A 21192-nucleotide genomic window follows, 5' to 3' on the forward strand; every position below is an offset into this window, starting at 1 on the left:
AGTTTTTCCGCCTGTGCTCCTCTTTTTTTTTTTTTTTTTCGTCTATGTGCTCATCTTGGATTAATGTGAAATATTTGTAGAAAATTATTTTAGAACCAAAATAGTAAGGGCTCCTGCCTTGGAATGTTATCATTAAGCTTTCTTAAAAGAACCAATTGAGTGACATCTATTCACATCGGAGTCGTATCCATATGTAAATACTAGTGCTTGAATCATTTTATTTAATGGATGTTTCCGTTTAATTTTCCATCTTTGTTGTAATTTATTATTCAACCTGACTGTTCTTCAATATCCAACAGAAACACATTTGAGCATGGATGATTTTGAAGGAGATGATGACTTATGTTCTTGCTTCCCATGCCCGTTTTGTTACGTGGATATTGAAGTTCCTGTCCTCCGTATCCATTTACAGGAAGAGCATTGCTTTGATGTAAAAAATGCGGTATGTAAATTGTTTAGTGTTTCTTTCTTCTTTTTTTCCCCTAGTTGTCTTGACTAATAGAAAAACAGTTTTTAATAAATTGTCGAATTCTGGCCCGGGAAAGATGCACCCATTCATTCGATCATATAATCTACCACTTTCTATAATGAAATTAAGTAGCAAAAGAAACTTCGCCATTATACATCTATAAACTTTCATTAGATCATATTTGAAAAAAAATTGTTTGTTTCCATCTTAGGGTAATTTGCATGTATGGAAGTGGAAATCCAGATGGAAGATCTCTTCCCTTGAAGAACACTTTTTTTTTTTTTCCTTGGATGACAACTCCTGGCTTCCATGGAAGATAAAAGAACCCATAAGAAAAAATCCATTAAAAAACCTAGAAAACTATTAAGAATCATAAATTTATATATATATATATATATATATATATATATATATATATATATATATATATATATATATATATATGGGAAAAGGTACCATGTGCTCGAGCTCACGATAAGTCCCATGAGGTCGAGCTGTGTGGGCCCCACCGTGATGCGTGTCGACCATCAACACCGTGCATTTGATGGGTCCCCTTTAAATTATGGGATATCCCAAAAATCAGCCGTATACGGAACTCAGGTGGGCCATACCATCTAAAAAAATGTGAAGACATGCCAAAAACATATAAAAGCACTTGGTGGGGCCCACCTGAAATTTGCATGCGTCTGAAACTTGGTCTGAACCCTCATCCAAGTGGGACACACATAATGGATGGGCTGGATTTGCAAACCACATCTCGGTGGGCCCAAAAAATGATTATGAATGTTTTAATGGTGCACGGCCCCTCTCAACTTCTGTATGTGGTGTGGCCCACACAAGTCACAGATTGACTTGATTTTTGAGACCTAGGCCCATGATGGAATGGTGCATCTGACTGATGGGGTAGATGTTCGAAACGCATCACGGTGGGGCCCACACAGCTCGACCTCATGGGACGTTCCCATCAGCTCGAGCGCATAGTACCTTTTCCCTCTCTCTCTCTCTCTCTCTCTCTCTCTCTCTATATATATATATATATATATATATATATATATATATATAATCATCCATGGGCGATGATCTGGTGAGAATCTTCCTTAGAAGATGACATCTACAACTTCCACACGCAGACTTAAAACTCCAAATCCCACCATAGATGACTTCTACATGCATACTTGATTGTCAAATCTGGCCATAGATGCTCAATGGTTGGTGTAGCTAATGAATGAGAATCGTCAACCGTACGCTGTTATATCAAACCTAGGACTAAATCATGCCCAAAGACACCCAATCCAATAATAGATATTCCACTTGATGAGAAAGGAAAAACAATGCAATAACCAGTGAATAATTGAAGCTCTCACCAATTTTGATGGCCTAGATTATACTCCCCACTTGTCAAAACATGCACTTGCACACAATGTTTGGAATGTCGATACTATTGGCCGATATTATCGATATCGCAATCTATCGATACGAAACCATCCGAAAGATATTTAGGGGAAACAATTCAAGAAATAGTTGTTATCGATCGATATATCACTAAGTATCGGCCGATATTCCTACATATCGCACGATATCACTAAAAATTGTGCGATATTATAACTTTGATCGTGATTTTTTCGCCGATAATGCTGTACAACACCTACCCAGTCACGGGGCTACTCAGTGTTCGAAATATCGGTATCGCGCTATGTATCGCACCCTTGGGATATAGGTACGTATCGGTTATTGCATGGGATATATCGTTTGTATCGCATAATTTATTGCACTTTTTGGGAAACAAGGGTAAACATTGGGAAAATGGTTGAATTTTTCAATGAAACTTCAGGGATTGTTAACAAGACCTTAATAGACACTTTAAAATCATAACATCTCAAAAAAATGAAAGAAAAAAGGTGCACATAATAAGTTTCCTTTGTATTGGGTCCTAAGCTATGCGATCTTTAACTAAACTAATGCAACTATATTTAAATTGAATGCATGACATTAATAAATGTATCAAAGACATGTATGAAAACAACCAATTCATTGAAAAGCAAAAGAAGAAGAAGAAAAAAAAAAAAGAAATATACATATCAATGATGTGGATTGATTGTGGCTTGGACCCACATAGAGTTGCGCGGTGACTCGTAATCATCGTCTCCATCTCGACGGGGCTGGGAATAGTACTGCTTCACAAATCAACAATAATGTGCCCAGGTCATAGTAGAGTAGTACCGGTTAAGATATTCCTTGACATAATGTTGGTACTCATCCTCTCCGAACTGAATCAGTACACCCATCCGTGGGTGCTGCGAAATCGTCACAGTCTATGGTTGATATGGATCTAGGAATGACACATATGAAGCTCATTGGTATCCATATTTCTAGCCATATCCATACTGCAGCTCATATCCCCGCCCATATGCAGAAGTGAACTCTTAAGCATAGTTTAAAAACGATGTGTCGTAATTGCTGGAGTCGCTCGCTGTGTATCCACTAGGTTCATATCCATACCCATACTATGGCATAGAACTCGAGCTACTTTCATGTGTTTGTGATCCATATCCATGTTGCCAATAACTCGAGCTCCCCTCCCTCGTCCATGATCCAAATTTAGAGCCACCTAGCTTGTCACGAATGCCTGTGTCCCTCATGCATTTTGCCAGCAGCTCCTCAAAATCTAAAAGCTTCCGAGTCTGCTTTTTCTTCAGTAGCCTTTGACGCTCGTATGTCTTATCGCAGATAAGATAGGGTCATGGTTCTCTTGGATGAGAACCATGATCAGGGTCCTTTGTAGCATGACTGAAATCCTCATCCCTAGTGAAAGGGCTAACAGGCCTTTGATCCCGACGCCCACCCTCGCCACTATCATCCTCGTCACCATCAGCACCATCATCGTTACTGTCATCAGAGTCATCATCACCCTTATCGTTGTCATCACCATCACCAGACCCATCCCCCGCATCACTCTGACTTAGTCTCAGTGTCAGACAATGTCTCCTTGCCACGTGTCTCGCGTGATAGTGATTATCGCGGGCTGCCCTCCGAACTCCTCGTCAATGGGTCGAATGCTTCATCAGGAGACCTCCGTTGCTCCACATGTGCATCAACATCAATTCCTTGTGTCACTGCCTCCGCCGTAACATGTGGATCTGGTCGCCCATCCGAGGTATCCAAGTCATCTGATCTAACCCACTGGTAAACCAGGTCCTCCACCTCATCCTCAACATATGCATGATGCCTAACCATCATCAGCTCTAGTGGGTCTTCCTGCGCTTTTTTTCTTCCTTTCGATCGGAGCAACCTCTCTCGTAACTTCATATTGTAGTGATAATACGCTAGCTTTTGAAGCCTCTCATACTCTAGTCTCTTGCGCTTATTTGTGGGGATGAGGGAGAATGTACTCCAATTTCTTTCATAGGGTGACGAGGACACCGTCTATGCAAGCACACGGACCGCTAATCGCTATAAACCTCACAGTTAGTCTCGTACATGGACCACCATTCGCATGTGTATTTCATTAGTTTTAGATTTTCCAAAATAATATGAAATTTAAGTTTACCGCAGTAACTCACATGCTATCATGGTGTTCCTTGACTTCACCGCAGGGGGCACCCAAACATTCCAACCGCGTCGCAGAATCTAACAATCTGTTGATGCCGTATAGCAACTATCGTAAGTATGGAATGGTTGAGATGAAGATAAGAAGAATGTAAGTGCGGAACATATTTACTTCACTACTCAAAGTACATTTCCCTGTACAGTTGGGGTATAAGTGATTGTACACCTCATGTACTACCCTCTTGCCCTCTTTAATGTATCGTCTTCGTAGAGATTCCGGCTGTAGTGGTATATGGGATTCAGGAAATACGTTGAAAACCAACATCTACACATCAGTACAACCGTCATATATATACAAGTACTTACCGGCCTGATGTAGTGGGTGAGAAAGCATCATTTCCCAACGGTCGTTTATTATTGCATGCACCCACTTATATGTGTTGGTCGCTTTAGCCTTGATGGCCTCTTTCATCAGCTACATGGACGGTTACAATGACTCTATCGACAAGTTTGTCTCATTGTTCACCGTCTTCAACACCACATAAATGGGCTCTAGAATACCCACTACACTGCGCACACGATCCCAGAATGTATTTGTCAGCACCAGCTTCTCGATTCTCCAGTTACTTTCTTCACCCTCTTTATCCATTCTTCATAATCATTAGAAGCGAAAAGCTCTCTTAACCCATGTTTATATTTGAGGAGGCTACTTAAGGTGATATAATTTGTGGCAAACCGCGTCGCCTCCAAGCGCACTACATTCCCACCACACCTCTCGCACATTACGGCTAATAACCAGGTGTGGTTGTATATGAAGTTTGTGATGAGCCGTGTGTCAGTAATAACGGTCTTCACTGACGGCCTATCCCCAATCGCATCCAGCATGAGATCGATGCAATGGGCTGTGTAGAGAGTCCAATACATATGATACTTGTTCTGAATATCCTTCCTCGCCTTGACAAATGCACTCACATTGTCTGTAACAAACTGCACAATGTTTCTCCTCCAAACATCTTGCATGACATTGTGCATTAGTTTGTAAATGTTGTTCGAATCTTTAATCTTACTAGCATCTACAGACTTTAGGAACACTGCCCGTCCCTTGTAATAGACCATAAAATTTATGACCAACATCTTTGTTAGTCCGGTCTAACCATCACACATGACGGTGCAACTGTACATCTCTTATGGCTGCTTATATGAATCCATGTATGTCTTCATCTCTGTATATTCATCATCCAAATACTTCCCAATAATCTCAAAGGGCGTGGGCAGTTGCACACCCTCACCCCTACGCTACACTTCACTTGTCATGTTCCTGAAGTGCGGGCTTGGTGCGACATTCGTGGGGATTTGATCCTAGATAAAAAACTTCACTATGAACTTTCCAACTTTCTTCCTCACATCCCTTCCACTAAACATGTCCTTAAATTTCTTTGGTGTCCCTTCTGCATCTTTGTACATCCTCAGATCTCAAGGTAGATCCGGTACCCGCATGCTTATGCTCTTACCCATGCTCCATAGTCCTTCCCGCCTACTACCATCCCTCCACCCCCAGAACTCTCCCCTGCCTCACTATCCCCTGTCACACTCTCACTGCTCCACTCTCCCCACCACACTCATAGATAGACCCCTCAAATCTAGGCATACTCGTGTCACAACTGCTCATAATCCCTCTCTCATTGATCTTGTATGTACTCTTGAACTGTGCGTCTATATTTGGGATCATCATCGTCATCGAGATCCACTACATACTCGTCACCTACATATGTTGGCCACCCCAACTCCTCCCTAATTTCCCTCTCCTGTGCATGTCATTCATCTTCTGTCTTCACATTTTTTTTCCAATATGGCCCTTATCTCTTCTCGCACTTCCTGTGAGCACTTAGGGCAGTCCACAAAATTGCGATACCCTCCCCTTAATTGCTCCTTCAAGCGGGTTACCCCCCTCTGGATACATGGCCACATAAATTATATATACTCCTGAATCGATTATCGGGAGTGAGCCGGTCATATCGCCACCCTATATCAGGTTGTCTCCCTCCTCTTCCTCCTGACATATTTTATTTGTAAAAGAATATCATGTTAAAACTTGTTAGGGCCCACCTTGGTGCATGTGCGGTATATCCATGTCGCCCATCCATTTTGTCATATTATTTTAAGGAATGGTCTTAAAAATGAGAATTATCCAAATCTCATGTGGACCATACGGTAGGGATTTCCATCATTAGAAACTTCATGGGGCCCACAAAAGTTTTGGATGGTGTGGAAAATAGATGGATAGTGTAAAATTACTGGGAAATAGATGGATGGCGTGGATAAAACACATACATCATGGTGGGTCCATAGAGCACATGCACCAAGGTGGGGCCCCAGGAAGTTTTATGTCATCCATTTATTTTCCACACCATCTATTTCATGGTAATTTTATGCCATCCATCTATTTTCCATACCATCCAAAACTTTTGTGGGCCCCAGGAAGTTTCTAACGGTGGAAATCCCTACTGTGTGGTCTACCTGAGATTTGGATGATTCTCATTTTTAGGACCATTCCTTAAAATAATATGGCAAAATACATGAGCGGCATGGATATACACCACATGCACCAAGGTGGGCCCTAACAAGTTTTAATATAATGTTCTTTTACAGATAAAATATGTCGAGAGGAAGAGGAGGGAGACAACCTAATATAGAGTGGCGATATGGTTGACCTACTCTCAATAATTGATTCAGGAGTATATATAATTTATGTGGACATGTATCTAGGAGTGTGGGGGTAACCCGCTTGAATGAGCATTTAGCGGGAGAGTATCGCAATGTTGTGGACTGCCTTAAGTGCCCACAAGGATGTGTGAGAAGAGATGAGGGCTATATTAAAAAAAAAAAATGTGAAGACAAAAGATAAACAACATGCACGGGAGAGAGGGATTAGGGAGGAGTTGGGGCGGCCACCATATTTAGGTGACGAGTATGTATGGATCTCGATGACGATGATGATCCTAAACATAGATGCGTAGTTCAAGAGTCCATACGGGATCAAGAGTATAGGTGGGACACGAGTAGGCCTAGATTTGAGGGGTCTATCCATGAGCGTGTTAGGGGGAGTTCTATGGGTGGTGGAGGGGACGGTAGTAGGTGGGGAGGATTATGGAGCAGTAGCATGCGGGTGCTGGATTTACCTTTAGATTCGGGTATATACAAAGAGGCAGGAGGGACATGAAAGAAATTAAAAGACATGTTTAGCGGAGGGGATGTGAGGAAGAAAGTTAGAAAGTTTAAAGCGAAGTTTATTTATTTATTTATTTTAATCTAGGATCAAATCCCCGCAAATGCCGCAACAAACCCACACTTTAAGAATATGACAAGTGAAGTGCAACGTGGGGGTAAGGGTGTGTAACCGCTCACGCCTTTTGAGATCATGGGAAAGTATTTGGATGTTGAATATGCAGAGATGAAGACATGTGGATTTATATAAGCAATCATGGGAGATGTACGACTGCACCGTCATGTGTGACGGTTGGACCGGATTGACGAAGATGTCAGTTATAAATTTTATGGTTTATTGCAGGAGATTGGCGGTGTTCCTAGTGTCTGTAGATGCGAGTGATAAGATTAAAGATTCGAACCACATTTAAAAACTAATGCAAGATCTTGGGAGGAGAAATATTGTGCAATTTGTTACAGACAATGGGAGTGCATTTGTCAAGGCGGGGAAGGATATTCAGAACAAGTTTTATATGTATTGGATCCCCTGTGCAACTCATCATATCGATCTTATGCTGGAGGCGATTGGGGATAGGCCATCGGTGAAGACCATTATTACTGACGCACAACTCATCACAAACTTCATATACAACCACACCTGGTTATTAGCTGCGATGCGCGAGAGGTGTGGTGGGGATATAGTGCGTCCCGGGGTGACGCGATTCGCTACAAATTTTATTGCCTTAAGCATCCTCCTCAAACACAAACAGGGGTTACGAGAGCTTTTCGCCTCTCATGATTACGAAGAATGAAAAAAGAGGGTGACGAGAGTAGCCTGGATAATCGAGGAGCTGGTGCTGACAAATACATTCTGGGATCACGTACGTAGTGTAGTGGGTATTCTAGAGACAATTTATGTGGTGTTGAGGATGGTGGACAATGAGACAAATCCATCGATGGGGTCGTTATATCTGTCCATATAGCTGATGAAAGAGGCCATCAAGGCTAAAACTCCCAACACATATAAGTGGGTTCATGCAATAATAGACGACTGTTGGAAAAGGACGCTTTCTTACCCACTACATTAGGCCGGTAAGTACTTATATGATTTATTTTTTTTTTCTATATGCAATAATAAACGACGGTTGTATTGATGTGTAGATGTTGGTTTTCAGCGTATTTCCTGAATCCCATATACCACTACAGTCGGAATCTTTACGAAGACAATATATTAAAGAGGGCTCTACATGAGGTGTACAATCACTTATTCCTCGACTGTATGGGGAAAGGCACCTTCGGTAGTGAGGTAAATATGTTTTGCACTTATATTCTCCTTATCTTCATCTCAACCAATCCATACTCACCCTGGTTGTTATACGTCATCAACAGATTGTTAGATTCCACAACGTGGTTGGAATGTTTGGGAGCCCCTGCGATGAAGTCGAGGAACACCATGATGGTATGCGAGTTATTGCGATAAACTTAAATTTCATATTATTTTGGAAAATCTAAAACTAATGAAAGAATTTTATGATACGGAGGCAAATGGTGGTCCATATACGGGATTAACTGTGAGTTTTACAGCGACTGGTTGTCCGTGTGCTTGCACAGACGGTGTCTTCATCACCTTGTGAAAGGAATTGGAGTACATGTTCCTTCATCCTCACAAATAAGCACAATAGACTAGGATATGAGAGGCTTCAAAACCTAGTGTATTGTCACTACAATATGAAGTTATGAGAGAGGTTGCTCCATGCGAAAAGAAGAAGGGCAGGAAGACTCACTGGACCTGATGACGATTAGACAGCATGCATATGTTGAGGATGAGGTGGAGGATCCGGTTTACCTGTGGGTTAAGTCAGATGACTTTGATGCCTTGAATGGGTGACCAGAGCCACATGTTGCGGTGGAGGTAGTGACAGGAAGGATTGATGTTGACGCACATGCGGAGCAGCAAGGGTCTCCTGATGAGGCATTCGACCCATTGATGAGGAGTTCGGAGGGCAGCCCGCGACAACCACTATCACACGGGACAGGTGGCGGGGAGACATTATCTGACATCGAGACTAAGCTAAAGAGTGATGCGGGGGATGGGTCCGATGATGGTGATGATGACTCTGATGACAGTAATGATGATGGTGATGGTGGTGGCTGCGAGGGTGGGAGTCAGGATTAGAGGCTTCTTAGCCCTTTCACTTGGGAGTACGATTTCAATCATGCCATGCATGACCCTGACTATGGTTCTCATTCAGGAGAACCGTGACCCCGTATTATCTACAATAAGACATAAGAGCGTCAAAGGCTACTGAAGAAAAAACAGACTGACGCAGGACCGATGCATGAACCAAATAATATGTGAGATCAAGTAGCAGAATTAAGACAATTAACAAATAAACACAAGCATTGTTATAATCATCATGAATCCCATGAAAACCAAAAGAACATCATGCATAATTATAGCCCAAGTTACCAACATCATCACACAAGATCATTAAATAAAACAAAACTAGGATCTAATTGATGTAGGGACATCCAATTAGCATATGATATAGTCTATTTCAAATTAGAATTCGTAATATAACCTAGAGTAAAAATTAGGGTTTGGGTAATTTGGGAAAGTAGGAAAATTAGAGATTTTAGGTTTAAGGTTAGGGTTTTGGGAATGGAAGAAAGGGGTTTTGATATAAGGATGATGGAAAGCCAAAAGGGGCAAAGTGTGTCCGTACGGCCAACCCGAAGGATTCACACGTGTGGCCATATGGTTGCATGCGTGGCGTGGGACGGATGGATTAGGTCGGTTAGGGTTTGGGATTGTGGATAGGTAAAGGAAAGATGGGTTTGTTAAAGGACAAGGGTTTAGGATGGGAGAATCGAAGAATTCAAAGAAAATACATTGATGGAGGAGAAGAGAGAAGATGGTGTGGGGATAGATGGAGACCTAGCAACTCCATTGATGAAGATTTGCCTCGCACTAATCTCCCTTCTAAATCGCATATAAGTATCTTTAAATCGCATGGAGATGGAAGAAGAAAGCAAGAGCTTCTCTCTCTTTCTCTCTCTCTCTCTCTCTCTCTCTTTATTTTTATTTTTTATTTTTTTTTAATTCATAAAATCCAATGAAGGAGAGAGTCACAAACCCACCATCTTTTATAGCTTCAAGAAAGTTCAAAATTTATAATAAACACCATGTCTTGTGAATTTTGACGAAAATAGCCCTAGCCTAACTAAAATCAACTAAAAGCACTCATAATAATGTCCAAACATAACATAAACAATACTAAATCCTATAAACTGATAAAAGCTGAGAAAAACTAATGTGGACGATCCACGATCAATGGCCGGATCATGTGATCCAACGGCCTGATCATCATGTCCCTCTGATCCAACGATCTAGATCACTCCATAAAGCATTCCATGTGCATCTTCCCAATGTGGGGTCTTCCTGATACTCGCACATGCACATGGGGTCTTCAGCACGATCACGAATACTTGCCTAGCCACAAGGAAATCGGTGTGGCTCGCCTCCTCTGATACGTATGCAAGGGTGTACGTGATGTCCTCATCATAAACTCGGAAGCTTTTAGATCTTGAGGAGCTGCTGACAAAATGGGACACAGGCATTCGTAACAAGCGAGGTGGCTCTAAATTTGGATCATGAACGAGGGAGGGGAGCTCGAGTTACAGGCCACAACATTAATATAGATCACAATCACAGGAGAGTAGCTCGGGTTCTATGCCACAATATGGGTATGGATATGGACCTAGTGAATACGCGGCGAGTGACTCTAGCAGTTACGACACATCATTTTTCAACTATGGTCTGGAGTTCACTTTTGCATATGGGCAAGGATATGAGCTGCAGTATGGATATGGCCAGAAATAGGGATACCAAGGAGCTTCATTTGTGCCCTTCCCAGATCCATATTAGTCACAGACTCTGACGATTTCACAGTACGCATGGATGGGAGTATTGATTCAGTTCGGAGAGGATGAGTAACAACATTATGTCAGGGAATATCTTAACCGGTACTACTCTATTATGACCTGGGCACAGTATTGTCGATTTGTGGAGGAGCAGTACTATTCCCAGCCCCCGTCGAGATGGAGACAATGATTACGAGCCACTACGCAACTCTATTTGGGTCTAAGCCACAATCAATCCACATCATTGATATGTATATTTCTCAATTTTTTCTTCATCTTTTGCTTTTCAATGAATTGGTTGTGTTTTCATACATGTCTTTGATGCATTTATAAATGTCATGCATTCAATTTAAATATAGTTGCATTAGTAACATTGCTTAGCTTAGGACCTAATACAAAGGGAACTTATGCAATTTAAATGTCTTTGTGCTCTTTTTTTTTTTTTTTTTTTTTTTTTGAGATGTTATGATTTAAAAGTGTGTTAGGGTCTTTTTAACAATCCATGAAGTTTCATTGAAAAACTCAACCATTTTCCCCATGTTTCCCAAAAAGTACGATAAATTATGCAATACAAACGATATATCCTGTGTGATAACCGATAGATATTTGTATCCCAAAGGTGCGATACATAGCACAATACCGATATTCCGAACACTGCTTGCACAAATCCTAGCCCAAGGCTTGTAGAGAAGATAAAAATGTCCCAAAAATTGCTGGACATTTTTTGTTTATTGAGTTTTTATATGAATGGAAACAAAAGAAAAGCCCTAATGTGGGCATTCCATCAAGCATAAAGTATGGGTTAGACATTATAATCTCAACCCTACAATATTATACCCTTTTGTGATTTAAAAGTGTACCATGGGTGCCACAGTGCATGGTCCATTGATGGGTCTATGGATTTGGCCCATTATGGAAGATGTTTAAGCCCCTTTCCACACTCTAATCCATCTCAAAACTCCTTAGCAAGTATATCAACCCGATCCATCAACATTAGGTAGTCCACGTCCTTATCATCCTCAGGTTGGGAAGGACTCAACCTCAAGTTTGATCCATTGTCCAATGCACTGTATGGTGTAGGATTAGTGACATTGAACACATTCATCTTTTTCTTCTTCAACTTGTTATAAGTGTCTGTCGAGAACCTTTCTTTCCGCATGTAGACCCACACTAGATCTCCCTCATTGAAAATCACCTTTTGGCATTGTTTATTTGCGCAAACCTTGCATGAGATAGAAGGTTGATGTCCCCCATGGTTGTGGGTTTCACCCCGATTCTCTATTATGGGTTTAAATACAATTTACTGATTATCTTTCATGAAATATGTATATATTTTTTCAACTATGATGAATGGTCCGATGGTTGTACTACCATGGTCGACCTAATAATATATGGCACACATCCATCCCTTGGAATATGTTGCACCACACATTTTCATGGTAGGTTTTACCACTCTTGAAAGAAACCAAACAACGACAATGAACCTTACTATGCTTTGCTTAAACCAAGCAAGTTTATGTGGAACTAGATGTCTCTTGGTTCTTAATTGGAGCTTTTCTACTTCCTTTTCAGAGATGATATTTTCACAGATGCCCCCATCGACAAGCACCCTACAGACTTTTCTATTCACCATGTAGCTCGTGTAGAAGATATTAGTCTGCAACCAATCATCTTCCTTAGGCGACTTGGGTACAAGAAGAGCTTTCCAAATCACCAACATATCTGGACCATCATCGTATATTTTGTCTCCCCACCATCAGTATTATAATCCACATCACATGTTCCCTCAGTGGTCTTACCCTTATTGCCAACTGACTATTCCTTCACATCTGAGTTGGAGCTACTGGTCAAATTAACTTGTTGTTGCCTACACTCGAAGGAAATATGCCTAACCCTATTGTATTTATAACACTGGATATTTTTCTGATTTGTTTGTCCTATTGCCCCATCATTTAAAACCTGTGACATAGACACTAGAGTGACATTTTTGGCCCAACTCAAATCCCCTGCAGGCTTATTACTGCTACCCTAAATATCAGTGGATCGATTAGAAGCTTCCGTGTGACCATACATGTTGCTCATATTTTCAATCAAGGTGGCTTGCTTGCATGCTTCTACAACAATAAACGATGGCTAAATTCCCAACTAATCTACAATATTAGGCCACAACCCATTATGAAATGAATAACCAATTGCTCTTCAGTCTCAGATAATCTTCCTCATCCATGTGCACCACAGCCTCTGCCTCTACGTGGCATGGTTGGAGAATAAGTTCACGGAAGAACGAAACAATGGTGGAAGCAGAGGCTCTGATACCAAATTTGGTATAGCTACCAAATGAGAATCGTCAACCGCATGCAATTATATCAAACCCTAGGACCAAATTATGCCCAACTACCCTCAATCCAAGAATAGATATTCTTTCACTTGAACGGAAATAAAAAATAATGCAATAACCATGAATAATCGAAGTTCTCACTAGTTTTGATGGCCTAGATTGTACGCCCCACTTGTAAAAACATGCACTTGTACAAACCCTAGCCCAATGTTTGTAAGGAAGATTTTAAAAAATGTTGCAAAAGCTGCAGGACATGTTCTATTTATTGAGTTTTTATATGAACGGAAACAAAAGAAAAGCCCTAGCACTAATTTAGGCCTTTCATCAAGCATAAACTATGGGCTAAATGTTATAATTTCAGCCCTACAATCTTCCTTTAAAAGAAAATGACTAAAATACCCCTATCTATTTAAGTGAGACATAAGAAAAGTAGAATAAACCAAAATCGTCCAAAAAAATAAACTAAAATAATTTAAGGAAAATGCCACCAAAAGACCCTTTTCTGGATCCAAAAGTGTACCACGGGTGTCACAATGTATGGTCCATAAATGGGTCTACAGATTTGGCCCATTATGGAAATTATTTGAGCCCCTTTCCATGCTCTATTTCATCCGAAAATTGTTCAGCAAGTACATTAACCTGATCCATCAACATTAGGTGGTTGATGTCCTCATCAATAGCCCGCTTTGATCATCATGATTGGTTACATATGGAAGTGGGTCTCAAATACACATGAGACACAACTACGAACCCACCATTAGTGTTTTAAATAGCAAATAGCATGTAGTGTTGCATAGCATTCACCCCTTCGAAATGTGAGGCGTAAGCTACATAGCGAGCAATACGCTACTTTTAGTTTTTAACCCACTGTTAGTGTTTGAAATAGCAAATAGCGTGTAGTGTAGCATGGCATTCACCCCTTTGAAATGTGAGGCGTAAGCTACATAGCGAGTTATACACTACTTTTAGTTTTTAATCATGGTTGCGCTTGGTTGCTCTAATTTAATGATATTTTGCACCAAATTAGATTGATTATTAATGAAATTTAACAAAATTTCATAATATTTGGTGCAACCAAATGCAATTTAAAGTAGTACAAAAGGGCAATGAGTAAGTATAAAGGTAAATAAAGGATTACAAAACTGATATAATATTGTTATTTAGATTATTTTAATAAAAACATTAAAAAGATAACTATTTTTTAATTAAAAATAGAAAAAATGTAACAAATCATTAAAAACATTAATTGATTTTAATATTGTAGTCGGTGTTATCATATGCGATTGCATATGCCATTTCGACAGCATATACCCCATATACTATAGTGCCATATGTAGTTATATGATCGTTGGGCATTATGCAGTTGCATACAGAAATATGTGATCCCATATGCCATAAGTATGCAATCGTGCCATCATAGGCTCTCCCATCAAAATCACATCAATAAAATTTCTAGTTTAAATTATCTTGTTCAAAATCACATCTATAAAATTTGTGTTGTTTTTTCCCCTTTTTATTTAAGTGCATTCATTTGACTACTTGTTATAGTCTAATAGATATAATAAAATACCAAAATTTTAATGAAATTAGTAATAAAACTACAAAATAATAATAATAATAATAACAATAATTTCCTACACATGTAGTATCTTTACATAATTTTTAATTTTTTTCCATTTTCCTTTATTTTTATGATTTTTCTTTTTTTTTTTTGCAAAAAGAATTTTTGGAGGTTGTGAGATGGCATATGTGATTGTGTGATCACGTATGGGCACAACCCCCTTGGGTCCTGTTGATGCTGAAATCTGGTTAACCCTTGTTTGACCCTCGAGTGCCTACACACGAAGAAGACGAAGGAGACCTTGACTGCAGCAGGGGACCCTCCGATGCCAAAGTCAGACAGACAAACTAAGTCTAGTAGAATGTGGGGTTTTTGGGTGTGATTTATGCGTTAGGTTGTGTGTACCTTTCACCATTGGAGAGACTCTTATTTATAGTTGATAGATGCGGTGGCGTAGATAGCAATCTTCCTATTTAGTAGGTGCATATCATAGAGGGAATCGCATCCTGAACGTGTCGCAGTTATCTTCCGAGATCTTCGGCTGAGATCTCGGATAGATCCATGTCGCGGTTATCTTCTGAGATCTTCGGCTGAGTTCTCGAGCAGATCTCTTTGATAAGATCTGAGTAGTTGGAGTCAGAGGAAACATGCAGTAGGAGGCCGAGGTCGAGCATCTGATGTGGCCTACATAGCCATCTCGAGGGGTAGTTTATCGACTTGGATTCTCTGGTAAGCCGTGGTTGAGTTTTCCCTTAAAATTGTGTAAGTCACTGACCTGCCGACCTGCCCTTGGACGTCGTATCCGAGCACTGAGACCGAGAATATAGGCGAAATCGGGTATGACCATCCACTTCATCTCATGGCCTGTTTGATTTTCCAAATTGCATGTAAACGCATTGGGAATTAATAATTATTACTTCACCTGTTTGAAAATGCACTTGCATTTCTGTTTTGAAAACCGAGTCAAAAAGATTGGTTTAAATTTCTAGGCCCCACCATAATATATATGATATATATGCGGCATCCATCAGTTTTAGCGTAACATTTTGAGGCACGAGCCAAAAAATGAGCCTGATCCAACACTCAAGTGGTCCACACTAAAGGAAACAGTGGTACCGATATGTTTTTAACAGTAGATGTTCGATTCCCTAAATCTTGTGGTGTGGTCCACTTGAGCTTTGTATCAGCCTCATTTTTTTGGTTAACAGATGGATGGTGTGGATAAGACACAGACATCATGGTGGGCCCCACATATATTTGGCAGTGTCCTTGGTTTTAGAGCTCAAAAAAGTAAGTGTCAAATCAAGCATCGATAACAATGCCGTAATTACCCAGTGAAATAATTATTACCCATTTGCCGTGTACTTAAAATCAAACACGCTCTTATTGTACGGTGCAGGTCTTCCCTAAGTGTAGCAACTCGGAGTCTTACCCTGGGAGCCTCTACCAAGAGATGATTCAAGCAACAACTTGAAAATGGATGGGACCGTGGAAGGGCTCGGCGTCTGATGGAAGTGGAGATACTTCATCTTCAGATGGTCGAGCTCGAGGAATAAGCGGTTTCCCCAAGAATGGGTCACTGCTTTCGGGCCATTGAGGAGCTCTTGGTCATGACTGGCGCAAAGCTGATCGCACGACTAGTACAAATGTCCAAGCTGGCCCTTTCTTGTTGGCCAGTATTTTTACCCATAACAGGTCCCATATGATCCCATATGCCATTTGACAACAATGATTGTGAAAAATTACTTGTAATATGAGTTATGTAGCGTGTAGTGTAGTCTTTGTAGCATATAGCATAGGTTACACACGACTTAAGCTATTTTTATGAGTTACGTAGTGTTAAGGCTAAGCTACACTACATAGCATAAGCTACACACTATATAGCGTAAGCTATTTAAAACACTGCTCACCATATGGTGCTTGAACAAAGAATAAAGGTGATTGGTGTAAATCAACCTTTGAATGATTTAGGATTTTGCCTTGTAGAAACAAAAGAAGGAAAAGAAGAGAAAGAAAGGGAAAGAAACAAGGTACCATATCAATTACTGCTCTGATATCATGTTCTTGAGAGAGAGAGAAGGGGGGGGGGGGGCGGCGCATATCCAATTGACTTGGGAGAGATTCAATCATGTTAGGTGCTGCATATATGGGTCTATATGGGTCACCTCCATTCTTCTCTATCAAGTACTCATAGTACTTCAACAATGCCAATTTGCTTCTTCTAGAGATATGTAGTAATCTATTCAGGTAGGGAAGAGCAATAACCACGGAGATCAGATTATCGAGCCACGGTTTAGGTGAAACAAAGCAGGTGTAGAGTATGGACCCTGCAGATAACCAAATATAAAATTACATCAGATCAATTATGCATGAGCCATGTTGCTCAAAAACCCAAAAGTTTTACATCCAGATGCCTTAGAAAATTGGCAATATCAAATAATGCATAACTATGTAGGTTTTACATACTTGTATTCAATTGTGGTGTTGGTATTTGGGAATCCATTATAGTATAGATTTGAGAATCATAGTAGTCATTATCTCAGATCGTCATCATTATATTGCTATTTGCAGGTTTGTCCTGTGTGTGCAGCAAATTTAGGAAAGGATATGATTGGACATTTCACAGTGCAGCATTGGCATTTGCTAAAGGTATCACTTGCATATGCAGAGTCGACTGTTATTTTATAGACCTTCTACACTCTAACATACATATATAAATTCTTTTGGCATTTCATTCTGAGCAGCGAAGGAGGAAATCTCAAAGAACGGGTGCAGCAGTGGTTGGCAAGGATCTGCGAGAGCTTAGTTCTTTTCTTGCAGTAGCTTCCACTAATGGTAGGGGGAATGTTCCTGATTCTGCTCCTGATCCACTTCTCTCACCTTTTCTCTATCGTTTGGCTACTCCACATGCCACCACAGTGAACCAAGACGCAAGCTCTGGCGTTAATGCAATGGTCGACTCATTATCTTCAGAAGTTCAAAGGTACTTCCATCCTCCTTTCAACAACTAATTGCATCTTGAGAGGACATTTTAGCACCTGCATATTGTATAGTTTTATATATATATATATATATATATAGTTTTCCTTACTTTTGATCATACAGTTGAGTTCCAAATTTCTGGACTACAGATATGGTCTATCCTTCAAATGGTAAAGTAGTGCTGCCCTCATTTGTGACATATTCCAAAGATGCTGGCTTAAATTGTTTTGTTCTGATATTGCATACATAATAAAATGGCATACAGTTCAAGACTTGAGAAAATGGAAGCTAGGAAGAATGCTAGGAATACTTTTGGAAGTTGGGATCCCATAATGAGATTCCATTGATACAGAGCCAATTATCTCTCCACTCCGGAGTTTTAAAAAACAAGATTTTGGTGCAATGTATGGATATGGGTCTGATTATCGAGATCAATTGCCCAATCTGTGCCAGTGACGAATTTGTTGCTTTCCAAATATTCTAATTTGGAGTGAAATTGCAGACAACAATCTGATTTCTGACCATTTGAGCCTTGGACTGCATGGAACATTCTTTCATGTATATTTGTGAAGGATGAGGGAGCCATGCATCATTTATCTTCTGAACTCCTGTGGTGTACCATTGGTGATTAGAATAAGTTAATATGAATAAGAGCTTTAGGATTGAAATTCAGATATCTGCCCTTTCAGATGAGATTTTTTCTTTCAAACCATCTCCAATCAATTCCGTCCATAGTTCGCTCGTTTAGGTTCCCTGTTGGACATTTTATTTTCATTTGTGGAGTTGTTGAACTTCTTTCTCTACCAATGTGGGACTTGAGTGGGCATTGTGTTTATCTCCCATGAACTGATCAAACCAACTCTTGAATTAGAACAATCACATTTACAAATGAACCATACTCACAGATCAAATGAATCAATTTGGTAACTCAGAAAAACCATCGGCTTACATTCAACGATGTGATGACAAACCGAACCCTTGAACTGGATTCACCGGACACCCACAAATTATGGAATGCCAAATCAGACCATGAAACTTCTAGTTTTGGCCTGCATTTTTTAGTGTATGGAAACATTTGACCTGCCGTAATTTGAGTCTTTTAGAATGCCCAGTGGTTTAGTTAGGTCTGACTAGGACAGCTTTACATAGTTCTAAAACTCGCTGACTGGACTCAAAACCTGGCTGAGTCAACTCTGACTTGGTGAGATTTCGAGCCGAGTCTTTGGGAAACTCAGTACTAGGCCTTACTTGACCAACTCGGAGAGACTAATCGAGTCAACTTGATGGCTCGGTTGACTCGGCGTGACTCGAACTGAGTCACTCAACTTAAGTTGCGGGATTTTATTATAAATTAAATATGTTGGGAGTGAGATTCGAACCCCTAACCTCAGTTACAGAAGCTACAACCTTAACCGGAATGGTATCAACAGAGTTGTTGCTTTGAGTTAAGGTTTATATCAATTATACATATCTATTTTAAATATCTATTAACAACCTACTATTTTCAATTTATAATAATTAAATATTGAGTTTGAGTATTCGAGCCAACCCAACCCGGTGAACATTGAATCAAGTTGAGTTTTCAGGTTTTTGAACTATGATATGTAATCCACTGTATGATGACTTATGATTCTGTTTAACTTTTTAAACAACAGTCCTTGGAATGATGAGAAAATTCCAATCATTGCATTTTATTATCAAACATCAGTCATGAAATCCATTCATATTTAGGGCATCTCCTGTGTTGACTTGCCACCAGAACATAGTCACTCCCAATGAATGGCAAGTGCTAGGGTCGATGTGTGCATGTTGGTTGTGAAGAGTGGCTGGTAAAATTGTGGTTGGATTTATTGAACTACTTGGCTTTGATGTGATAACACAGTTCTATATATAACTTATTAGTTGTGTGCATTTGGGTTGTCATTAAATGAGCAGTTTGCTAGTCCCTTGTCTGTGGCTGATGCTTTGTTTGAATGCAACAGGGAGCCAACTACTCCAAATGGAGCAAGAGAACAACAGGCTGACGAAGAACGAAATCAGAGAGCGGTGTTTGTTCAGCACTTGCTCGTGTCCACCATTTTCTAAATTCTAAATTCTAGGCAGTAACGTTAATTGGTGAGCTCACCTGTGATTTCAGAGTCATTAAGTGGTAGAAGATGTCAGCTCAACCGACATATAGGCATTATCTACACCCTTTTGCATTTTGTTGTATGTAGTTGTATCTGCTAGTTGCTGCATTGCTACACATTGGGGAAGAAACTAGCATCAAAATGCATCTCATGTATTGTATCTATGTGCTTCCGTACACATTCTGTAGAATTACATTCTGTAACATGCCAAAACAGACTCTTTGGTCTTCAATCTATAACACCATCACAGGTATGTAACAGCTACTATGCTTATAGTCTTGTAGTTGCTGTTACTGTAACTAGTAGGGATTTTTAGTTGGGGTTAGATTTCAGTACCAACATTTTTTAATGACGTCTTTGCTTTACCACTTTCCATTAGATGGTAGCCAGCCTTTTATTTCAAAATGATGAAAATACCACTCTAAAGAAGATGACGGAATAGCTTCAAATCTGAGCCATTAATCAGGAAGATCAACCTTCAAAACAGGGATCCCCATCATCTGAAAGCACTGGTCCACCCATGAGGTGGACCGTGCGTTGTCTTAAAGAAATTGATGTTACCACTGATCATGGGTATTTTTGTCATTTTCAAAGAAAAGGCTGACAGCAATGACTTCAATCTAACAAAAAGTTGTGAAATAAAGATGACATAAAAAAACATAGGTGCTGAAATCAAAGCCCATTTATTTTCTTTTATTTTTTTGGTGGTTCTGTTTAATTAAGCCATGAAAAGGGTAGCTGTTTCTAAAATCCCTAACAAGTAGTATGTACCCAAGTTCTCCTTTTTGCGCTCTTTTGTTTGATCAATTTGTGAAAGTTCAACCTCAGCATGTGTTCTAGATCATCAGTCATATCATCCTCCCGAACTTTATTTTTCTATATCTCAGGAAATGGTTAGCTTCTAAGATCCACTGTGTTTTGTAAGATCCCCATGATATTTTGTTTTGCAATTTTCATTGTTTTTCAAGCAATCCCAGTTCCAATTTCACCTCCAGTTCTCAAAACCTTTCACAGCGCCCAATGCTAGATTTAAAAAAAA

At 40.0% G+C, this 21192-nt stretch overlaps 1 protein-coding gene across 3 annotated transcripts in view; it reads left to right on the forward strand.

The window, feature by feature from the left end:
- LOC131246140 (protein DEHYDRATION-INDUCED 19 homolog 6-like) overlaps nucleotides 1-20385 on the forward strand; it is a 42080-nt gene extending 21695 nt beyond the window's left edge. For 2 of the 3 annotated variants that reach the window (XM_058246037.1, XM_058246036.1), the window contains 4 exons: nucleotides 300-442; nucleotides 17614-17691; nucleotides 17787-18025; nucleotides 20007-20385. In XM_058246037.1, the coding sequence (XP_058102020.1) occupies nucleotides 300-442; nucleotides 17614-17691; nucleotides 17787-18025; nucleotides 20007-20109 (563 nt within the window). In that variant the 3' untranslated portion in view covers nucleotides 20110-20385. The remainder of the gene's footprint in view (nucleotides 1-299; nucleotides 443-17613; nucleotides 17692-17786; nucleotides 18026-20006) is intronic. The other variant, XM_058246038.1, reaches the window with a different exon arrangement.
- Nucleotides 20386-21192: the final 807 nt, after the last annotated feature.

The sequence above is a fragment of the Magnolia sinica genome, chromosome 5 (assembly GCF_029962835.1).
Source record: "Magnolia sinica isolate HGM2019 chromosome 5, MsV1, whole genome shotgun sequence".
In the NCBI taxonomy this organism is placed as follows: Eukaryota; Viridiplantae; Streptophyta; class Magnoliopsida; order Magnoliales; family Magnoliaceae; genus Magnolia; species Magnolia sinica.